The 25,041-nt window shown below is 36.8% G+C and overlaps 2 protein-coding genes across 2 annotated transcripts; one reads left to right on the top strand and one right to left on the bottom strand.

Annotated features, from left to right (window-relative positions):
• The first annotated feature begins 3,520 nt into the window (after positions 1 to 3,520).
• Positions 3,521 to 4,371, top strand: LOC137721807 (36.4 kDa proline-rich protein). Its single transcript, XM_068460818.1, has 2 exons — positions 3,521 to 3,891; positions 4,003 to 4,371. The coding sequence occupies exons 1-2, from the start codon at positions 3,525 to 3,527 to the stop codon at positions 4,293 to 4,295; spliced, it is 660 nt and encodes a 219-aa protein (XP_068316919.1). The 5' UTR covers positions 3,521 to 3,524; the 3' UTR covers positions 4,296 to 4,371.
• Positions 4,372 to 24,020: 19,649 nt separating this feature from the next.
• Positions 24,021 to 24,815, bottom strand: LOC137722871 (14 kDa proline-rich protein DC2.15-like). The gene has a single exon (XM_068461977.1). It carries the CDS (start codon positions 24,641 to 24,643, stop codon positions 24,236 to 24,238), a length of 408 nt encoding a protein of 135 aa, XP_068318078.1. The 5' UTR covers positions 24,644 to 24,815; the 3' UTR covers positions 24,021 to 24,235.
• Between the last annotated feature and the right edge of the window lie 226 nt (positions 24,816 to 25,041).

Raw genomic sequence — 25,041 nt, 5'->3', positions numbered from 1 at the left:
AACCTACGCGACACAATTTTGAGTTTCGTCGCATAATTAATTACAAATCGTTCTTCTTTTGGGCTCCTAAACATTGACTTTTTCATTTTTGAATGAAATAAATTCTTTTAAGGAAGATCTTTGAAGAAGAGATCTAAATATTGAACAGTTCAAATTTTATAGTCAACTTTTCCAAAATGCCAAACACATTATCACTTGTGTGAGTGCTTGTTGGGTGCAATCAAACGGCAGTAACAATTAACCTTTTTTTTTTTCTTAGACTTGCACGACGAACTTTCAGGTTTCGTTGCATAAAAGATCCTTAAGCAACGACATTTTGTCACGCAAAAGCGCCTACTGCGACGACTTTTGTGGTTACATGACAAATTTTAAAGATTTGTTTTTTCCGAACTTTTAAGTATTTAACAAGAAAAATGTTGTTAGCACTCCAAAAATCTCATTTAACACTCCAAACTTTCTATTATTAGAAAGAAAAATACACTTGTGAGGAGTGTAGAATGAGATTTCTTTAACAAATTAATTTTTCTTGTAAATGTTTTCAGCCTATAAATGTATTTATGTACAAAAAATGAAATTTGCAAAAAAAAAAAAAAAAAAAAAAAAAGTATTTTCTCAATTTCACAAGTTATAGTTTCCTGACATAAAAGCTTAATCTGAATCAGAACTACAATAAACATCACTATCATCAATATCATCAATTTCGTAGGTGGTTCATCTTCATCGATAGGTATAGTTCATCATCGTCTATTAGTTTCAGATCACCGAGATCAATTGTAATGAAATCTATTAGTATTTCAATTTCAGGAACTTCATCTCGTCAGACACATGTTTCCAGTTAGACCACTGCATAGAGAATAGGTTCCGCACTAGCACCCCTATGTCATGCACAAGCTTGACGTGCACCTCCCTCTCATATTCTGTTTGCCACATAGTATCACAATTGATGTGCATCCAATGATCATTCATCAGATGTATGATCGTGCAAGACCTTTTCATTTTTTTTCATACAAAAAAAAAACAAAATTGTTCAAAACCAAACATAAACTTCTACCGAAAAATTGGCATAACCTCCTAAAAATTAAAAACTTCCCATAACCTCCAAACTTTGATATACATCCATATCCAACCAAAATTTTGCAAAAACCAACTAACTATAATAATCAACATTTATGTTATTACGCAATTAAACTTTGCAACAACAAAAATTGTAAAATTCATACAAATTGGGTGCACTATCGAATGCCCAGTCATCTGGAGAAACAATATGAGCAACAGCGAAATCAGATGAAATTACCAAACCGACATATACAAAATTATAATTTTAGTCATTTTAATTAGGTAGAAAATCATACAGCGTGGATATGAGATTTTAACTTGGAATCCCCGTGAACCCTTGTGCAAAGCCCTTCTTCTCTCCTAGTCCCCCATTATTAATTTCTACCATATTTGGCCATGAAAAGTATTCTTAGGTGACGAAGTTTTTAGCTTTTTTGTTTTTTTTTTTTTTTCCTGCTATGGACATCTGACTTGACAAAGTACATATTTGGCCGCAAAAAGTATTCTAGGTGATGAAATTTGCTTCATCACCTAAAAATTTGTCGCATAAGTAGTTTTTTGTACTAGGGCCCCGTGATTGATCGGGAGAAACAGCGGGAGTGAGAAAGATGGATTGTTATCCATTGGCTCAAGTCAGGCTTCCAATGTAGTAAACATTGTTTCACTGGGTGGGTGGTGGAGTCGTGGAAACTGCAACTCTGAAAGAGAGATTAATTTGAAAAATAGTCTCAGGTCTTATAACAACACTGATGCACTTGGATAGCCTCGGTGGGTTTTACATCCAGGGTCTACTGGCTTGTTTCGGTTCACAAGACCTCCATAATTAACCAAATTCACATCACAATTTACTAGTCTATACTTGGGATATCAATGCCATTGCTTCATCGACAAGGTAATCTACTGTGTGGCAAGCATATATACGGATTGGATTGGAATCCTGCTTCTTGCTTTAGTGTAGCTTAGATTCATAATATCAATGGTTATCAAAGGAAAAAAAGGCTTAAATGTCAAAATGATCCATGTGTTATAGCCATATGACCAATTTAGTCTTCGTGTTTTCGATTTGGCTAATTTAGTCCTCGTGGTTCTATGTTAGCTAATTAGGACATTTCATTCAATCTCTGTTAAAAATTCATAAGAAAAATTATAAGAGATATAATTACCTTTTATCTTTACAGAAAAATGAAAATCAATGAGAAATAACACATATAAGAGATAAAACTTCCAATCTAAAAAACGATTAAAGTTGTGACATAGAAAAGAGAGGGGGTAACGTTAGGGAAGAGGTCGGGGAGTTGGGAGGAGAATAATTTTTCTTTTAATTTTTAATTTTATTTCGTTTTTAAATATTTTAAATCAAATAAATAATTTTATAAATAAGTTTATAATAATTTATAATTTTCGTTTACAAAAATTAGATGGAAATGTCCTTAGTTGGCTAATGAAGATAAACACAAGGACCAAATTGGCCAAATTGAGAACACAAGGACTAAATTGACCCAATGACTAAAACATATGGATCATTTTAACATTCCAAAGATCTCATTCTACAGTTCTTACAAGTGTATTTTTTTCTTTTAATTATAGAAAGTTTGGAGTGCCAAATGAGATATTTGGAGTGCTAATAACAATTCCCTTTCAAAACTTAAAAACAAAATAGTTATCAAACGACAGCTTACATTTTGGTTAATTTTTTGGATATGAGGAAATTATAAACCAAGCACACATTATTTTCTTGAAGAAAATATGGTGGTAGATATTCAAGTAAATCTGGGATATGCTCAAGATCGTTCATACGATCTGCCATCATATTTTCTTCAAGAAAATTATGTGAATTTAATTTTCTATCATCACTTTATCTATTGGTTTGAAGATTGGATACTCCGAGAAAAATTACATTTTAGTAGACCACGCGCTGTATCCCTAACGTTTTTCTTGAAATTTTTATTGGTCTGATAAACTGGAAGATCACATGTTGACATCGTGAAATGTACCCAAAATAAACAATTGCTCCTTCTGTAGCGCAAACCCTATGTTAGCTGGCTCTATCCTTCTATCGTCTAGATGCGAACTGTATCTTTCCCTAACCCGCCACCAAGAGTAAAAATGGAGGATGGACCAGAATGCAAAAGCAACTAAAATAAATAAAACAAGAGATAAACTCAAAAATAAACTCAGTACTCAGTGAAAGTATTTCTGAAATCAAGCACATGCAATATTCACGGATTGCACTTCTGCAGTCACGGATTGTTTATTGAAGTTTGCACAGGACCAACAATCCAAAGTCTTCAATTTATTTTCATACCTATCTTGTAGTTTTTTCACAACTTATTGCTCCACGTTTAAATATAGTAATATGTGCATATATTATCTTATGTGTCATAGAAATCGTGAGTCACGGGTCATGGATTCACCTATAAATAACCCATTAAAACCCAAGCAGCACTTAACCTAGCAAAGCTCGTATTATGAGTTCCAAGGTCATTGCCATGTTCTTCATTTTCTTGATTTGCATGGTAATTGCATTGCCTCCAATTCAAGCTTGTACACCTTGTACTCAACCACATCCATCAAAACCACACCCTCCACATCATCCATCACATCCACCACAATCACCTTACCACCATCCCAAAAACCCTCCACACCAGCACCCACACCCAAACCCACCAACCACAAAACATCCACCACAACGTAAACCCCACCCACCAGTAGTTATATCCCCACCCGTAATAACGCCTCCAGTTACTCACCCTCCTGTGACAATCCCACCCCCTTCCTCTCACTACCCACCTTACACTGGCAGCCCTCCTGGTGGCGGCGGCGGTGGAGGAGGTGGTGGAGGAGGAGGTGGCGGTGGTGGTGGTGGTGGAGGTGGAGGTGGTGGTGGTTGTAGAGGTTGCCCAGGGGGCGGAGGAAGTAGCCCGGGTGGGGGAGGAAGTGTTCCAGGGTTTAACCCTCCGCCGGCCACATCACCAGCTACATGTCCTATAGATGCGCTGAAGCTGGGGCTTTGTGTGGATGTCCTTGGTGGTTTGGTGCATATTGGGTTGGGGAACCCGGTTGAGAATGCTTGCTGTCCAGTGCTTGGAGGGTTACTTGAGCTTGAAGCCGCGATTTGCCTTTGCACTACTATAAGGCTTAAGCTGCTTAACCTAAACATATTTATTCCTCTGGCTCTTCAAGCTTTAATTACTTGTGGAAAGACTCCTCCTCCTGGTTTTGTATGCCCTCCTCTCTAATAAGTTCATTTGTACTTTGTTGTTAACGCGGGGTTAATATTTCAAGCGAGCTAGGTTAATTATAATATGAGTTGGTTTGTTGACTGCAGCTAATAGTATGGATATTACTGTGTTCATGTGACCTGAATTTTTGGTTTTGACAGAACTTTTTTTGTGCTATTAAACTTACTAACTTTCAAATAGCATCAAATTAAGTTTACAAAAAAACAAAAAAAAACAATAGTATCAAATCAACGTTGAGAGCCGCGCAAGTTGAAGGATGGAAGTCCTGTATTTTTAAACGATTTTGAATCTCTCCAAAACCGACTGTAAGTTGGTTATTGATTTTAGATTGGGTGAATAACGTTGTCTTATGGAAAGAGAAATGATTATTATTTTTTTCTTGAAAGAAATTATAGTTTTCTTTTGTGTAGGGTTCAGCCAGTATTCTTTTGTGTGCACTACAAAAAAACAAAAAGCCAATAAAGCTTCATTCGTCGCTTCAAATTTTAGGCAATGGAAATTTGCCGAGAAAGAAGAGTTGGGCAAAACCTGTCGCCTAAAACTTTAAATGACAAACACACAAATTTTAGTTCACCCTATGAGCGAATGTGTGTTGACTGAATTGACCAGACGGAGTCCACTTGCTCGACGAATGATATCTCGTCGGCTAGCACAAAACTAAATAATGTAATGAGCTTGATCCAGCAACCAAATTGTTGGGTAAACTCTCTAAGAAACCAAATTAAATTTTTTTTTTTTTTTTGCACAACAAAAGGCTATTGAGTTGGCATTTCAAAAATAAAAAAAATAAAAAAACTGTTTATATCAAATCATTTATTTAATTCTAATTAAAAAAAATATTTATAATTAAAATAAAAAAGTAATATTTACAACCAAAATAAAATTGTTCGTGCAATTATATTATAAAAACTAAAAAAAATAAAAAATGTAGACTACTGAGGTGGTTGTTGGGGTAGCTGCAAAAGCTTGGCCAGGGGCTCGGGGATTCTGATGCCAGAAGCTGATAAGGAGTAGGCTATGAATACATGCGCACTAACTCCCATTCGTTTGCAACGGCTTGTGCCAAGTGCGCTGCTTCTTCTTGTAGGCGCTCACTTTCTTCCTTTGGCATGCTAACTCCATCTCGGACTCCCAAGTTCCCGAACTTGACCTGCTCTTAGGCTGGGAATTTCCTTGCATTTGCGTTGCCCAACTCCATCCATTAACAGCTAAAGAGGCACCTCTGATCAAGTGTCAATTCCTCCATAGGCACGTTCGGTTGCTGCTAGGAGAGGTTGGTGAGGTACTCATCCTTCTTCTTAATCATAGAAGCCTAAAAAAAAAAAACAAACAAGGAAAACCAATTAAGATTATCGATCATATTGTAAACCTTATTTTTTGTAATGAAATTTACAATTAAAACATAGAAATGAATACTTACATAAAATTCCGTTCTCGACCTTGTTGCCACAATTGCCATATGTCTATCCCCAAACCTTCACCTTCAGAAAATGCTCCTCAGCCAACCACCATTCAGATAGAGGTCGAGAACAAGAGTGGTGAATGTATAGCTTCTTATCCCAGTTACCTTTATTTACTGCCGATTTTTTCTTTCCATTAAAAATATTAATCATACTTAACTAAAAAATATATGCCACTTAGTACTATAGTTTAGTGGTATTTCTCTTCACTTGTATGTGAGAGGTCTTAGGTTCGATTTTCGCCAAAGATGAGTTAGAACCACATTATTGCTAGCCTATTATGAGGCTATGCTCATCCCCCACCCCTTTAGTGTAGATAATATCGTTTTGTTCAATATATATATATATATATATATATATATATATATTAAACTAAACTTTAAAATATCAATAAATTTTAATTACTAGACCCTCTCTACAAATTCCTATGACGAATTTGTAGGAGCTGCCTCAGGTGACGTATAACTTTGGTAGTACTTGTGTAGCTTGTACTTCCACTCCTTGTACTGAATGCTCCACACCCAGTCTATGTAAGCGATACAAGCTTGTATCAATCGTCCCACTCGAAGTTGGCTTGAAATTTCCCAAAAAACCATATAGATTAGTTTAAAATCACGTATAATAAGTAAAGGATTTTTTTTTTTTTTAATAAATTAAGAAAGTTATGTACACTTACCGAAAGATGTCGGCTCATTTCAGCATGAACTGGGGGGCTGTGCATCTTCCAGGAATCGGTGATCATGGAACATTTCATGCGGTTAATGGCACCAATATCGTAAGTCAACAAACTATTGACTTTGGCACTTGCTCGGCGATGCCTGGGAAGGTACAACTAGAATCCGCTTATGTGTGACCCTAGTGATTCGGTTGCTCGCCAACCCCCTACTAATTTTTGGAGTTTTTTAGTCCTCGGGTATGTGAGGAGGTTTCCATCCTCCCATCTCCTCCACGACCGCTGAATCGATCTCTACGATGTCCTAAGAAGGGTGGGATGGGGTAGGGGCTGCCACAGGCTGGTGGCGACTATGGAGCCGCATGGCCAATCAAATGACCTGGGTAAATAAAGTAGATGTACTCAAACCGGTGACTGACTTGGAAGTGGCTACTTGGTCTCGCTGGCTGCTAGAGTGGCACTAGGGGCAGACCGCTCAATTTGAGCAGAGGTGAAGGTAGAACAGCAACCATTCGTGAGGCGCAAAGATATCTGTGAAAAAAAAAACACATGATTAACAAAATTTTGCTAAAATTTCAAATAATTCTTAACATTTACTGAAATTCCAAATAACGTCCGAAATTTCCTAAATTTTAAAATGCCACATAATTTCTAATGTGCGTCAAAAGTTTCACTTATTTCTAAAATTTCCTAAAACTTCAAACAATTTAAATAGGGAGTTGTTATTGGCACTCCAAAAATCTCATTCTACACTCCAAACTTTCTATATTTGAAAAACAATATGCACTTGTGAGGAGTGTAGAATGAGATTTTTGGAGTGCCAATAACACTTCCTTTTAAATAATTCCATAACATTTCAAATAATTTCTAAACTTTCTAAACTTTCTAAACAATTTCTAAAATTTCACATATTTCTAAATTTCAAATAAATTTTAAAATTTCCTAAAATTTCTAAAACTTTAAATAATTTCTAATGTGTTTCAAAAGTTCCACACATTTCTAAAATTTTAAATAATTTTAGAAATTACCTAAAATTTCAAACAATTTCTTAGAAACTACATAACATAACATAATAGTAATCATATTAAAATTGCTGGTTTTAAAACTACTTAGTTGGGTCATTAAATCAAATAGTACTAGCCCCTATTTTTGGCAAATTCAATCACTACCATGTTTGTCAAGTACTTCATCTGGAAGAACACCATTTGCTGGTTCGGGAACCCCCTACATAATACTGACAGATAATGGGTTACAGTTTGTCGGGTCTGATGTCAGTGATTGGAAAAAAGAGCTGGGGATCTGCTATCTTATCTCCACTCCAAGTTACCCACAAGGCAACAAGCAAGTACAGGCTTCAAGCAAAGCCATTCTGCAATGTCTGAAGAAAACGCTTAAGAAGAAAAACAAATGGCCCGAAGAATTATCTGGAGTTCTTTGGGCATATCACACGACAATCCGGAATGCCATAGAGGAAACACCATTCTCCATAACTTACGAAACAAAGGTTATCATCCCAGTCCAAGTCACAACCATGCCAAATTTGCATATTGAAGAACATACAACTTTAAAAAATGCAGGAGTCCAAAAGACTGATTTCGATGCTACAGAATGACAGAGATTTGCCCAAGTCTAGCTAGCAGGTTATTAGAAGCAGATCTGATCATATTACAACAAATGCGTCAAACCCAAAAGCTTGCAAGTCAGGGAGTTAGTGTTGAGAGAAGTTTTTGAGAATACCAAAATTCCAAGAAAAGGCAAACTTGGGGCAAAATGGGAAAGATCGTATAGGATCGCCAAAGTAGGGGCAAATGAACCTATCATTTGGAATACATGGATGGAACCCCGATCACCAAAAAATGGAACATCGCCAAACTCAGTAAGTATTATCCATAAGTGCCCAATCTGAACTACACACGGTTTGATTACCTTCCTGGCATATGTAGGCAATCCACTTAGGGCTCACTTGCAACGGCTCCGTCTGCGTTAGACAAGTCCATAGAGAACTCATCTCCTAATGCCTCACCATAGGCTTATTGTCAAAAGTGATATGTGATGCAATTTTTTACACTATATTATCTTTTTCTTAAAGCTACACCAGTGATTTGATTCTTTGTCTTAGAGATATATAGGCAATCCTTTTCGGATTCAATCACACCCCCTATCAATGAATCCTGTTTTGGTCATGAATAAAGAAGCTTTATTTGTCTTAATTTCAACAACTGTTCTTTCTTTTAATTTTTTTTGGTAATGTAGGTAATACCTTACTCATCTCACACAAAGGTATACACTTTGAAAACTTCGCACGAATGCAAGTCTAAAAATTAAAGCAACACTTGCAAAGAAGTCTCTCTTAGTGTGGTTTATCTTGAACAGTTAACAACTTGGGAGATTCAAGCTATAATAAGGCGCAATTATGATTGGTAGGCTATGGGCAATGGCACACATCGCCCTAACTCGAAAATTCAGTGCACTATTCGGCCTTTGAAAAGTTTATACAACTAGCAAAGTTATGGTTTATAACATTCCAACTCAGGCTCTACACCATTCGAGGGAATAGTCGAAAAGGTGATTCGGAAATCATCCGAAGGTGGTTTTGAACTCCAACCCTAAAGTACGACTGCTTCTATCCTATACCAACATACTAAGTCAAGTATGTTCTACAAATCGTATGTTAGCAAGTCCAAAGTGGGCATCCAAACTAGGAAATCCCTAAGAGTAATTTTATTCCAACGGAGCTCCGATACGCAGAAAAGCATTGGCTAAGCAAGCCAAGGTGGTTCGATAAAAAATGCTAAAGTCTAATGCATAAGGTCCGACAAAATGATTTAACAAGTGTTTCTAATCCACATGCAGATGACTAAGTTTCCAAAGAACTTTCATTTAAGCTTCCTAGAAAAGGACACGCAATCCAATCTAGGAAGAAAAACCTTTTCTGGGCTACATTGCAAGTATTGAAATATTTTCCCTAAGAGCTGGTGCAAGGTGTAAAGTTGTTATTAATTTACTCCTTACAAGTTATTTCCAATATAAGCTTAGACTTCTTCAATTCGATAAATGTGTAAGCGCGAAGTAGAGGATTCTTCATGGGTTTAATGTTTAGTTCCTCGTATCGAAGTAAGGTGATGCTCCGACTATCGCGATGAACTCCTTATGGATGATAAGTTTGGGAGGTAATGTTTTTCTGCATCAACATTATCAAGAGGGGCTTTTAAGCTTTGTCTCGGGCCCGCAAACTTATTCGCATCTTGCTCCATTGCTTATTTATTTATTGAAGTTCGTTTACTTTGGAAAATGGTTATATCCATCTTTTCACAAACATGAAGGCAAGTAAAGTAATCATACAAGCACATGTTCATTATCAAATTCCCAAAAAAAAGGACTAGATAAGTACAACGGTTTGGAGGAGACAAGCCCTCACCCTTGGCAAAAGAAAGATTTTGTAGATTGTACAACATACTTAGCCAAGAACATCAATTCAGAAGGAGTTTTTGTCCCTGGATTGAATGTGCCTATCTTGCTGCGTTCCAAGCACAACACTACATTTAGGGCGAGTATTTTCATGAAGATTTGCCAATGTCGTCATCCACAAGCAAAGGAAGAAGAAGAAAGCAATGTCGAAAAGCCCCTAAGAAAACCTCAACCTCTTGATGAGATTGGACTAAGATATAAATGTTGTATCGAAAGTGCTATGAAGGGATGAATGTTATGGAATAAATCGCAAGACGCGAGGGGTACTAGGATGAGCAATTTGGGTGTTACTTAGGGATGTCAATGGTTTAGTTGGGGGATGGAAATGCTATATCCATCCCCATAATCACGAAAATTAACCCTATCCTTAATCGCAAATTAACCATTGGTGATTATCCATAACCATACTCAATGGGTAATAGAGTCCCCATCGGTTAACGGTTATATCCATCTTCGTCGAAACAAAAAATATATTCGTTCAATTGACACATTATAATATAATATATACTAATTTCGTCATTATAATATAATAGATATATTGGTGATGTTGGCTTATGTTTGATCTTTCTCACAAAATGCAACTTTTTTAATTTTCAAGGTAGTATTGTAGTATATATTCTACAATACTACATTTATTATATATAAATTATATTTTATATCTACTATGTATTATTCAGATCAGGTTTGGGCGTGAATATGGATCGGGGATCCCTATAACCATATCCAACCATAACTAGATAATATTTTCGGTTTTTTCCCATATCCACAATATAACCGAATTGATTTGCCATCCCTAGTGTTACTTAGCTTTGTTTGGCAGAAATTAGCAAGGACAAGGGAGGTTTTTGGTTTGAAGATTTTGAACATTGAAATATTAGAGAGAGAATTGGGTATGGAAGAGAGATTTGGTTAGAGCACAAAAGTTCCATGATGTAGAGATGAAAACGGTTATGAGGTTCTCAAAGAAAAAGCTACTTTTAAAAGAACAAATCACTAAAAGATCTCACCGTTGAAAACGACAAGTCATTTGCTTAGAGATCACCGTGTGCGATGGTAAAAACAATCATTAAAATGCGAGCATGCATGCAAAAATGGAGGCGTGTGTCATCATTAGGTTTGATTTTGCGCAATCTTAGAGGATGCATGACGAAAATCGAAGCGACTCAACTACGCCACTTCAATGACAAGAGTTAGAACAACGTACAAGAAAATAAAGACTAAATGGTACGTATACCAACTTACTCCAAAATGCATTGTCTTTGGATAACAATCCATCATCAAAGGGAATAGGTTGCCTCTCAATTGGATAGTTAGTGGCAATTGTGGGACCATGATTTTCTAGGGTCGAAGTATGGCTAATCCGAATACAGTTACCTTAAAAGTTTGGTCATGGACTCACTAGCTTCGAACGGAGCTGTATCAGATAGAACAACAGTGCCACCATCACTTTGTTCTGTGGTAATAGGCAAAGTCCTTGCGACTTTGCCAGATGACCATGCTTGTTATGTAAGACACGTGATCTGATCCGGATATGGACTCAATCATATTCTATAAGTCTTAGAGTTCCTTCAATCTAGGGATTGGCATGCGCATCAAGTAATCACAAGTCCTAAGAGAGTGCAATATGTACTTTTGGATATCATTTAGGGTTCTCCCAACTTAGAATGATGATTCTATCCTAAAAAGGTCTTTCTCCCACAATATAAATATACTTATCTAGGGTTCACCTATGGTAACACAATCTAAACACTTCAATTCTCTAGCCCACTACTTGAGTCTCAAATCATTCACTAACTTGATCGTCAGAGAGCCTTTGGCCGACATACTCCCCCTAGTCATAGTCACAGTTGTTTACTATTTTGAAGGTTGCTTGAGTTTGTGCACAACCACTACTCCCCGACGGTGTGCGAATTTGGTTCCAACATCTTTGATATCTAAAATGTATAAGGTGAGATATTTTGAGGACTTTGATTTCATGCATGCTACTGAGGGTGCTGCACCTTTCTATACATGGTGCTCCAGTTTGTGGGGAAGGGAATTATTGAAAGGTGTATAGTGGCATGTTGGGGATAGACGGCTGGTTTATGTGTATGGTGATCTTTGGGTCCTTTATGCACCAAATTTCTTTGGGGATGGATGGTTAGTCAAAACCTTATCTCCTATTGTATTTTAAAGTAAATGAACTTCTTACGAACAATGGCTTCTAAAATGTTGCAAAAATTTATGAGGCCTTTGATTTTGAGGAGGCGGAAGCTGCTGGAAATGTACCCTCAAGCTAATCATATGATGATACTTTATGGACATTTCATAGTTAAACTAATCTAGTTTAATATAAAGGGCAAAGATTATTGTTTAAAGCCGTGTAATAGAAATGTTATATGCTTAAACGATAAGTCCAAGGAATATGTAATTGGGAGAATGTGATCTAAAGAAGTTAGATTCATGAGACCATTCTCTTTTGAATACATATCCTAAACGTTCCTGATCATAGGATTGCCAATTGGGCATTTACAGTCATTTAAGATTAGTACATGCTATGTCTTCTCTTAGAGAGAGTGACTAGTCTCGAGTCATTGGTGTGACTAACGCCAAGACTAGCATATAGGTGCTCAATAGAGAATGAGTCCACTGAACGCGATCAACAAGGAGTTGTAATACTCATGTCACATGAAAACTCATGGTTGGGGTAATGCAAAGTAGTCATTTGACATAAAGTATCATAGTTGTCTTATGGTTAGGTCCTTGATCTTTGACTATGTCAAAGTCACTCCATCAAAAGGTGTCCACGACATAGTTAGGGTTAAGCCACTTAGCCATGGAGACAAGTGAATGCACAACAAGGGAACTCTAACCTTCAAACCGTTTGAGGGAGAATACTCTATGGTATGATTAAGAATCTCTGGCCAGAGTATGAATGAGATTTAGGAATTCGTTCCAAATCACATTCAAGGTAATCATATAAGTAAGAGAATCACATTGGATAGTAGATATGAATAAACTATCAAATCAAACAATGTGGACAAGAGTATTGTATTCGAGAAAGACCGTATTGCATTGTAATCCCAAACTTTATAGGTTCTCCACCTCTTATGATTAGCTTGGGTAACCATGACATACTACTAGGTGTCACTCATGGTTTGTGGAAGCCCTAAAGGTGTATAATCACTAAAGGGAGAATTGAAAAGTAAGTTTCAATTCACAATCGATTTGAAGAGTTCTAATCACCCACTACCTCGCTAAAAGGAACCTAATTGATCGTACACCGTGTAAGGTAGAAAGTGAAGAAACAACGGAGATGAGTAAGGATAATTAAATGGTTTAATTATTTATAGCTAGGATAAATTGATTTGTTAATTAATCAAACAAATAAGTTCGTGTTAGACCTCCGGTTAGTTTTGGGCCTCAAGGCCTAATGGGCTTCGAATGTCAAGTTCATAACTCAAGTTTTATGACAACTTGAAAGCACAAAGGACATGAAAGCCCAATGAACCTACAATGCTGGCCATAGAGAGTGTGAGGGAGCATTGGTTTTAATTTCAACTATGCCACTCAATGTAAGTGGCTATAGAAAGGAAATTATAACCCATTCCCTCACAAAAAAGGGTTTTGTTGACAGAAAAAAAAATAAACACAAAAGCTCTCTCTTCTATTAAGAGGTCGGCCACCCTATGAAGAATGGACTAGCATCCATTTCTTCCTAGGTCACTCATCTCTTCCTCAATGCTCTCCTTGGTGTTGGAACTTAGAGGTTCCTTTTCTTGGGAACTTGGAGAATCGATTCCTTCATCCATATCCAAGAAGTCATGGAGCCAAGAAGCAAAGTTCCTCCATCCACATCCATGGAGCCAAAGAGGAAGGAGACTAAGGAAAGAAGGCCCTCACATGGGTAAATATCCTTTGCTAAGCAAAGAGGTGCTTCAAAGGTATAAAAGTTTCTCAACTCTTTTCTTTAAGATTTGAGTTGAGTCTTGGTTCACCACAACTACTAGGCCTTGAATTTCATGGGTAAAGTTTTGTTTTAGAGTGCATACAAGCATGATTCCACCTTTAATTGTTAATTGCGTGCATAGATGTTGCTCAAATGAACTTGTTTTTACAAATTTTTCCTTTAGAAGCAATTTTATCCATCCCCCTACGGGGTGACTGTCTAGATAGAAGAATTTGGATGTTAATGCAGAAGATTTTACCAAAGAGGGAAACACTTATGTCTAGAAGGGTGGTGGAAAACTTGGCATGATTTTGGTGTAATGGAATAGTGGAATTGATAATGCAGGCAGTCAAGGGATTGCCCCATGAGTCAAAAATTGTTGCTCTCTATGGGTTTGTTGAGTTCGGTTGTGTCTAGTTCAGTGAACAATGTGTTGGAGTGGTTGATTAATGCATGGGAGATTCTACTAAAACCAAAACAATAGGTTTTCATCATTTATTTGTGGTTACTCTGGAATGCATAAGAAAAAAAAATTGTTTTGAGAATGAGGTTCCTAAGATTAAAGCTTTAAAAAGGTTGGCAAACAACTATGTGGATGATATCCATCGTACTTGTATTGTTTCCCATAGGGGTCCATCTTTGTCACCTGAGAATAATAAGGTTTAGTCTCTTCGAGATGAAGGTTACTTTAAGCTTAATGTAGATGGTGATGTTGGAGTTTCGAATGGCACACATGGTATAAAGGTGATGATTCGTAACGAGGAGGAAAGTCTTGTGGGGGCAATTGCTATGCCAGCCCCTCCCTCGTCTCTGTTCTTGCTATTGAATTATATGTCATTGGGAAATGATTGGTGTTTGCTATTGACTTGGGTTTCGTCTTACTGATAGTCGAAATTAATTCTTTGAATGCAGTTCAAATTGTTCAGAGTGATGGAAATTGTTTGGCAACAAACAGGGTCTTTGTGGATGGGATTCGAGATTTAATCGAAGCGCATCAAATTATGGTTTCCTATGTACCAAGGGAATCTAACTCCATGGCGCATAGATTAGCCTATTACAGCTTACAATGTCATGAGCCCTCATTTTGGGTTAAGTCTAAGCCACCATGGCTTTTAAAAAGTATCGTGGCTGAGTCCGAGGAAGGGGTTTGTTTATAGTGCGTATGTAGAAACTTCTTTTTCCTTGGCCAAGGTTTTTACCACTGGGTTTACTTAGTTAAGGTTTTTTTTTCAAACACCTGTCCAATTTACATACGACTGATGTAATTGTTACGATGTTGAGTTTTGAATGAAATCATCCATACATACAAAGACATTGTCTTCATTTTGAATATTTATGGTACAATTTTTAAGAGTACACATCTAAATCCAGAACATCTTAACTACTTTACAATATTAACGAGGCTAAATTGTCACGTGTTAGAATAACTCAAAACAATATGTATTCTGATTTACTCCAAAAGGCATGGTCTTTAGATAACTATCCATTCTCAAGTGATCATGGACTTAACAACTCTGATCTTATCAAGCTGCATAAATAGATCAGTGATGCAATCATTATCTAGTTTTGGATAAGTGAGCGAAGTTCGTCAACTTCGTTGAGATTAACCATTCTTGTTCACAAAGTACGAAAACCTAATCAGGTATGGAATTATCAAGATTTCTATATTCTTGGAGATTCCTATAATCCAAGGCTTTGTTGTGGACCATAAATAATCCCACTCTTAAGAGGATAATATCTACTCCTAGATATCCTCTGGGATTCTCCCGATTTTATATGAATTATATATCCTAAAAAGGCTATCTCTTGACTAGTATAAATACATTTCCCTTGGGTTCATCTGGTAATGCAATTATCGCATACTTATTCTCCTGCCTACTATTTGAATCTTAAACTGCTTATTAACTTGACTGTCTGAAAGCCTTTGGTCGACACCTCACCGGTGGTTCACAAATTTGGATCTAACACCAAGAGTGCAAAAATTTGGTTCTAACACCAGAGGTGACTCCTGGTACAATAGGCGCTCTAGGTTAGAAGATTTAGGCAGAGTTGCCTACGTACTGTGGCTGGCCTTCTACCAAACCCTGCATATGTTCAGTAGATCCTGATGATGGCATACAACAACTTCCCCTAAGTCTTCATTGCGCACCTTAACCATCGAAGGGTCGCAAAGCGAGTCATAGTTGGTGGCAAAGGTAGAAAGGACATTGGAAGAACCCATTTAAAATTTGAAGAGTTTAGGAAAGGAAATCAAAAGTGGGAATTTCAAGCAAAAAGAAGAAAAGACTGTAATTTTACAAGAAAAAGTTAAAGGCTTGAACAAGATTGTCATGCCTCAAGATTTGTAAATCCAACGGGCCATAATAAGTACAGAAAAAAAATTCCTCATTTTTCTCACACACGTAACTAATAAATCCCCATCATTGCTATATTTATGGCACAACTCTCAAGATCGCACACCTGAATCCGAAACGCCTCAACTACTTTGCAGTGAAAATGAGGTTGGATTGCCACGTGTCAGAAGAATTTTGAACGTATTCCGATTTACTTTGAAAGGCATGGTCTTTGGATAACTATTCGTCCTCGAGCAGAACAGCCTTTTCACATACATAGTTAGAGGCAATTATTGAACCACAATTTTTCAAAGCCAGAGTACGATGGATCGCAATACGTATACCACAGAAGTCCAGTTATATGGACTCAACAACTCTAGACCTATCAAGTAGCACAAATAAACCAGTGATGCCACAATCATCATGTGTTTTGGAAAAGTAGGTGAAGTCCACCGACTTCAATAAGATTAACCATTTTTGTCCCACAAGATACAAAAAATTGAGATAAGATAAGTTTCCTATATTCTTAGATATTCCTACAATCCATGGATATAATATCTACTCCTAGATATCCTATTGAATGCAATATCTGTCGAAAATGTGTCCACTGCCTTGCTAAAAGGAACCTAATGGATCATACACCGTGCAAGGTAGAGATTGAAGAAACAATGGAGATGAGTAAGGATAATTAAATGGTTTAATTATTTATGGCTAGGATTAATTAATATGTTAATTAATCAAACGAATAAGTTCGTTTTAGACCTTGGGTTAATTTTGGACCTCAAGGGGCATGAAAGCCCAATGAACCCACATGGCTGGCCACACAGTATGTGAGTGAGCATTGGTTTTAATTTCAACTATGCCACTCAATGTAAGTGGCTATAGAAAGGAATTGATAACCCATTCCCTCACAAAAAAGGTTTTCTTGATAGAAAAGAAAATAAACGCAAAAACTTTCTCTTCTCTTAAGAGGTCGGCCACCCTAGGAAGAATGGACTAGCATCCATTTCTTCCTAGGTCACTCATCTCTTCCTCAATGCTCTCTTTGGTGTGAAAACTTAGAGGTTCCCTTTCTTGGAAACTTGGAGAATCCATTCCTTCATCCATATCCAAGAAGTCATGGAGCCAAGAAGCAAAGTTCCTCCATCCACATCCATGGAGCCAAAGAGGAAGGAGACTAAGGAAAGAAGGCCCTCACATGGGTGAATATCATTTGCTAAGCAAAGAGGTGCTTCAAAGGTATAAAAGTTTCTCAACTCTTTTCTTTAAGATTTGAGTTGAGTCTTGATTCATCACAACTACTAGGCCTTGAATTTCATGGGTAAAGTTTTTGTCTTTGAGTGCATACAAGCATGATTCCACCTTTAATTGTTAATTGCATGCATAGTTGCTGCTCAAATGAACTTGTTTTCACAAATTTTTCCTTTAGTATCCACTTTTTATAATCTGTGGATACAATTGTTTATGCCATCTTCGTCAGATTAGTAATGTTTTTACACACATTTATCGGGGGAGTAATGAAGTTGTTGATGTGCGAACTTCTTTTGGCATGGCTGGTAGTGTTGTATTCCTTTCAAATGCAAATATAAGGATAGTATAATGGCACAAGTAAGGGTGTCGAACCACAAGGACTGATTAGACCTCTACAAATTATTAGCTTTATGTGAACCCTAACTAAACAATGAAAATGAAAACTGAATTTAGATTTTTCAATTGAAAGTTTAAATAGCTTAAAAATGCAAGAAAGATAAAGATAAATGCTAGGTTGATTCAGAAATAATGGGAATAGAACTAGGGATACAAATTTCACCAGTACAAGTCAATTCCATGAAAATTAAGTCAAAACGCATTCAACTCTCCAATTTGCAACTAGGGTTCATTTTACTTATTTATGATCATCCATTTGATGTGTGGTTGTGATCAAAGACTCCTAATCTGCAACCTAGTTATGATGTTCAACTTAGATTACCAAATAAGAATCCATTAAGAACAAGAAAACTTCATAGAACCAAAGAAATCACATGGCAGGATGTATGCATAGCAATTTCTTTATTCATTCACATGATCAAATAATTCATAAGCAGCCCTAATGGTGATCAAACATTAAGATTAACAAACAAATTAAACTATAAAATCAGTGAATGAAATAAGAACACAGATTGGTGGATCGAATATTTTAACTTAATAACCAAGAATAATTTTGCAAGGCTACATCAAAATCCCCAACTATGAACTTAATTACACAACATGATTACATAATAGTTAAATATCAAGAACAACATGAGTGAAATTAAAGTTAATAAAAAAAAAACCCCTTGAAGCAATTCTGAAGTTGAACTTCTCCAAGAACAGCGCGGCTACGTGGTTTCTTCGGTGGTAGCGGATGGTGAAGGGAAATAGGGTTTTGTTTCTGGAAGAAAGGCCAAAGAAAGAGAAGAGAGAGAGCTCTGGGCGACCCCAAGGGGGGCTTATGTAAAAGTGATCTGAAACCCTAGTATTTATAGGCTAAATGGGGCTGTAGCTGATTGCAAGGTGATCCCAACCATCAAGCCAAAGTTTTGAACGTTTTTACTTATTTGGCTCCTCCAAATCAGGCTAGTGATAGGAGCATATTTAGGCGACTTACTTAGCTTGTTTTCGTGCATCTATGTTGTTAATTCATAGTTGTTTTAGTAGTTTAAGCCATTTTCGTGTGTTTTTAGGTTCATATGGCTAAGGAAGCAAAAAGATGCATTTTGGAGCATTTTGGAGCAAAATTGGGCTTGGAATGGATATCATATGCTTGGAGCCAAAGTGTTGGACGAATTTGAAAGCCTTGTATGCACTTTGGACATAAAACAAAGGGCCTAGCCCAATCAAACAATCCTTTGAGCCATGCAAAACCTCTAGCCCAATCAACAACCCTTAGCCACATGCATTCACATGCATCACAACCCCAAAACCATCAAGAAACACCCATTGCCGTGCCTTGCACTCCCCCTTTTATTTTCAGCCATTCCACTTCATCATTACACCACCTTCTCCATCTTTATTCCACATGCATTCATCATAATTCACCCTAGCTACCACCATTCACACACACATGCACTTACTCTTTCATCATTGCACCACCATTCACACACACATGCACTTACTCTTTCATCATTGCACCACCAATTCAACACATGCATTTCCACCTTCCTACTTCATCATTTCAGCCACATATTCACCCACATGCACTTTAATCATTCAACACATGCATTCACACACCAACAACAACTCAATGCCGTGCACTTCCCTTGCCTTTCCACCAACAACCTAGCTTTTTTTCCATCATTATTTCATCCACATGCACTCTCAATCATAACAACCACATTCACTCTTAAACAATCACCCACATATTCTCCCATTCCCCCTATAAAAACCCATGCATTCATACACAAAAATCACATCTCATTTTCATACACAAGACACCACAAACACATCCAATCTTCCCCTTTGCCGCAAACTCCCATTCCATTTCTACACAATCTCTTCTCGGCTTCATTCCATTCCATACACTCTCCCATTCGCAGAAACCATTCAACCTTAGCCGCTCCACCTTCATTTACAACACACTTGGAGCACCAACACCGAAGGCAACTCTTAAGGGATTTCAACATCAGTTTTGCTTCAAGGGTTCTTTCTCCTTAATTCTATGTTCATTCATGTTGTATATTTTTATATCAAACATTCTGTAAACATGAAGTGTAACTAATTTCTTTCTAGGGATTCGATGTAGCCTTGCAAGATTGCCATGTAGTTATTTCAGAATGCTCAGTTGATCCATCTATTTCTTGTTTCATTCTCTGATTTAATTGTGACTTTGTGTGTTGATTTTAATGTTTGATCACCATTTGATTTAACCACAGGTTGTTTAGCCAAGAGTAAAGCACACATCATGCATACTCTTGGTGGATATGTGAATGAATGAAGGAAATGCTTTGCAAACAACCTGCCGAGTGTTTCCTTTGGTTTTATGAAAGTTTCCTGTGCGTGTCATGTTCTTGATTAGGGACCAAAGTTGCACATCACACTTAGGTTCATGATTAGGAACATTTGATCAAGTCCACACATCATATGGTTGATCATATCTAAGTGAAACAAACCCAAGAAATAGGTAGATGGATGAGTATAATCTGATTTAACAAGCATGGACTTGGCTTAGCAATGGTGAAACCGAATCCCTAGCTTCATCTCCATCTGTGCTATCTCATTTTATTAGTTGTTGATTCATTTATTTGTGTCTACTTCATTTTCTTGTGCTTTCAAGTTACAACAACAAATCTGCCTAAGTTGATTAGTTTTATTTCTCTTATAGAATTCTTGCAAAACAAGTGATTATATAGGTCCAATTAGTCCCTGTGGATTCGACACCCTTACTTGTGCCATTATACTAAACCTATTTTAGCACTAGGAAGGAATATCTCAATCAGCTAGATATACCAATTCCTTTCCCATTCTGCTCCTGGTCTTCTAACAAGTCAGATTTATCTTGGATTCTTTATTTGGGCTTCAAAACAGGCCACTAAACTTCTTTCCATGTTTTAATAAGGGTCAACCCCAAAAATGGCATGTTTTCACTTCTTTTGCCTTCAAATTGATCCTAAAGTACATGTAACTGCACACTAACACAAAATAGAGTAAAATGCAACCAGTTTAACTCAAAAACTTCACAAAGAGATTAGAAAAGGATGGTATAAATGCATGAATTATATGAGTTATCAGGTACTGCTTATTATTGGTTGTCCACTGTTCCAGATTTTGCAGCTGCCACCCATGCTTGTGCCTTGAGTTTCGTCTTGTTTTCCATTTCTGTTGATTTTTTTTTGTTCTCTTAGTGAGTTTTGGTTGCATCCCCATGCTTGTATTATTTTATTTTCACTTTTCTTTATGTAATAAATTCAAAGATAGGGGACGGTGGAGTTGTTCTATCAGGGAAATAACCCTTTCTAATTGCTCTGAGCGTAAAGGAAGTAGCCTACATATACATGTTGTTGACGGCTAATCCTGGCGTCTTCGCTCTTTCTCCACATATTGTGTAGTTTAGAGAATAAGGTTTCTAGTATTGTAGTCTGACGACCAAGCCTTATACGTTGTTCGATTCGCCTTATCATCCTTTAAAAAAAAAGAAAAAAAGGTTAATAGAAAAAAGGCAACAAGTTAGCTAGTCTCAAAGAGAACGAATTCCATTCGTCCCTTGACCCAACGATCTCTTTTTTTTGTTATTCCCTTCTTATTTCCTTCTATATTTTCAACATTATATACCTAAACAATCATATCATATATTTCCCCTTTTATCTCTATCTTATTTTTTGGATTATCAAGACTCACTCTATGCAGAAGCTAGAAATATTTGGTTCTTTCTTTCTGCACTGTGCGGGTTTAGAGAGTAAGGTTTCTACTATTGTAGTCCAACGACCAAGCCTTATGCGTAGCTCGACTTGCCTAATCCATTATCATCCTTATTTTAAAAAAAAAAAAAAAATATTGAGTTATCACACTTGTAAACAAAATGTTTGCTCAAGACCATTGGCCATACGTGTATGTGGATCCAACGAAGAAATCTGATCATTTCTCTGTTTATTATAATTGAAAAATTAAATGTGCCAATATTTGTTCACGGATTGAATTGGTGGTTAGGAGGGACGATCTAATTAATTAACTAATTTGAGGATCAAGCCAATAATAAGGAACCTTCCTATCTGCAGTTCAAATCGAGAGGCTGTCGTCATCAAGAAGATATGTGTATATTGGCCTTAAGGAAACAGAACAAGAAATTTTTTGTCATAGAGTAGGAAGTTAACCGGATTACATCTGACTGGCTTTACTACTTTTATTGGCATTAGTAATAACGAAAAGGTTACGTTCATGCATATATGGCCTAAAATAATATTTTCAGAAAAGTATTGCATGTAATGCTAAATCACGTGGTATGTTGGCGTGTCATAGCATATTGGCTTAGTTTGTTTGTTTGTTTTTTTTTTTTTTTTTTTTTCTTTAAGTAAAATTAGTGATGATTGTTCAAGTGTTATAATTTATATGTGAATATCTAACACTATGTCACCATATTTGTCAACTTAAATATTAATTTCTTAAAAAGAAAAAATGATCATTGAGTCTTGGTTGTGCTTTTAACCCTTTATGTTTTTCAATTGTGGGACTTCATCGATGTAGGTCCAAAGTTGCATTACTTCTACATAACACAAAAGGAAAAGTATACAGGAGTTTGGGATGACTACCATGAGTCCATGACCCTTTTCTTGCTAAAAGTCAGATACCTAGATATGGTTGGAATCAAACGTGTACAAATGATCTCAAAATTCCTTTTCTTCCATTCCAAGCCAGGATCAGTCACGGGTTGAACATTGGAAATAATAGGTTTCTAAGTTGCGGATCACACTTTGCGGACTTTAGGTGCAGACCAAATATGGTCCATTTAATAAAATCTGAATGGGCGAAAGCAAATCAATCAAGCAAGCTTAGGGTGGAATCAGGTCATTCACCCGTCCTTAGATAAAAAGTTGTACCTGGCAACAGTTTTTAATTTTTTTTTTTTTTTTTTTCAACTTAAACTCTCCCTCTCCCTAACAATAGTTACCAATTATTTGTGGTCTTCTTCACCCAAAAGTCTCCCTCTCCCGTGAATGATCTCCAAAAATTTGCCGTTGATTTCTTTCTCGTTCGAAACCCAGTCAAAGTTCTGCAGTGCTTGTTGTCTTTTAAATAAACATTCTTTTTTTTTTTTTTTTTCAACAAGCAATATTACCTACACTATGGGGAGAGGGTGGCTTAGCCTCACAATGAGCTGACAATAATGTGATTCAAATTCACTTTTGGCAAAAATCGAACCTAAGACCTCTCAATTACAAGTGAAGAAGAATATCACTAGACCGTAGTACTAAGTGGCTTTAAATAAACATTCTAAAAAAATTATATTTTTTTTCTATTTTTTTCCTTTGTGGCATCCACATCAACAAAAATGTGGACTCCGTGCTTCTCACATCATCACTTAATGATTGCATTAACAAATTGACAAACTGATCTATGATATTGTATGCACAAGTTTGTGTATGACATTGCAATATTTTAAAGATGATTTATGAGATTGCAATTGCAACCAAACTTGAGAGTGCAAAATATAATTTACCTTTATTTTTATTTACCCAAAAAAAAATTATTACTAGTTTTTTGTTTTCTTTTCTTTTCCTGGTGTCCATACCTTGATGTGGGATCCAGTCCACCAAAGCCCTGCTAGGGTACTCTTGGTTACAAAAATTTTCTCTCGCACATTGTCTTTTATAAATGAGCGGTTGACCAATGAGATTTGTTTCAAACTCAACCTTTTCTTTTTGTGTTTTGATGCCAAGGAGAGCATGATATATCACTCCTCTAGTTTAATCTTTGGTCCTCTTTCAATAAAACGGAGACTGAATGCCATAAATCTAACACATAGACTACAAAGTTCAGTTAATTTTACTTGGGCAACTAGCCAATATATTGTTCATGAGATTTTCCAGACATTCATAAAATAAAATGGAGACCTAATGCCACTAGATGGTCGTCATTGGACTTCTTTCAGGCATTTAGGATTGGCCTGTGGCATTTTTACAACTATCAGGCTTCAAGATGTAGTTGAACTTGTACATGAGATCTTTGGCCCTAACACCTACATACATCAAAGTAGGGAAAAGAGAATCGAACTCCAAACCTCAAGTACAAAGATAATTGGTTTTCGACCAACGAACTATAAGATCCATGTGTAATTAAGCACTTAATTAATGAAATACACCGCCAAATTAGACATACAAAATTAACAAATTAAGGCAACTGGTAGCGAAGTAAATTAAATGACACATTCCATTCCCATAATAATGAGGAAAACTTTAGTAACTACATCTTATCACCCCTTAATCAGGCAACATCCATAACAAAGGAAACGATAAATTCCCACTTACAAGCTCACCAATTACACAACAATTTCACACTGAATATATAACAAGTACGAAAGCCAAATCATAAAGATGAAAGAAATGAAGGATCATATTTTGTAGCTTTTAGGCACACTGGAAACCTTTGGGAACCTTATTTCCACAAACATTAAGAAGCAAGCTAAGAGAAACTGGAATGTTGAGGTTGATACCCAAAATGTTGGCTTTGATAGCAGTGCAAAGGCATACAGCAGCCTCAATGTCAGCAAGGCCTTGGATGAGAGAGCAGCAAGGTTCTACGGGAGGTTTGCCAACGCTGATGTTAAGTAACCCATTGAGGACATTAGCACAAACCCCTAATTTGAGGGTATCTCTAGGGCAGCTGGTGCCAGTGGAAGGGCTAGGTTTCGGTGTCGGCTTTGGCCTTGGCTTCGGCTTAGGGCCGGGGCATGTGCCACAAGAACTGACAAGGGCAAAGAAGAAGAGATTGAGTGCAAGGAAGAGAGCGAGTGAGGACGTCGTTTTGGATGCCATCTCTCAAACCCTAGAAGAACTGGGTGTGTAGTTATTGTACTTTCAGTTATACTGGGTAGTAGCACTATGTGACGGTGTGGGGTGAGGAATTAAGGTGTAGAGGGATTAGGATTTTATAGGGTTCAGGAACGGTGAGGTTTCAAGTTTAAGTTAATAGAAAATTAGAAATGCGCTAAATGATTAATCCGAGCTAGCCCCATGTGTGCCCTTGGGATTTTAGCTGGCAGAGTAAACAAATTAGAGGCAAACTTTTGTATTTTTGTGTGGTGGGAGCTGCCAAATTACCAGGTTCTTGTCCGGGCATAAATCTGTGGATGTATATCTCATTATGCACTGTTCTTGATACCTCAATTTTCAATGAATTATACGGCATCGAAATTTCAGGGTCGGAACCTTTG

Source organism: Pyrus communis, chromosome 17 (assembly GCF_963583255.1).
Source record: "Pyrus communis chromosome 17, drPyrComm1.1, whole genome shotgun sequence".
NCBI classification, from domain to species: domain Eukaryota; kingdom Viridiplantae; phylum Streptophyta; class Magnoliopsida; order Rosales; family Rosaceae; genus Pyrus; species Pyrus communis.
This window is presented reverse-complemented; position numbering and strand designations above follow the sequence as displayed.

Coding starts and splice junctions, on each gene's coding strand:
- LOC137721807 (XM_068460818.1), top strand. CDS start 3,525: ATGAGTTCCAAGGTCATTGCCATGTTCTTCATTTTCTTGATTTGCATG. Junction 3,892..4,002: donor CGGCGGCGGTGGAGGAGGTG/GTGGAGGAGGAG, acceptor GAAGTGTTCCAG/GGTTTAACCCTCCGCCGGCC.
- LOC137722871 (XM_068461977.1), bottom strand. CDS start 24,643: ATGGCATCCAAAACGACGTCCTCACTCGCTCTCTTCCTTGCACTCAAT.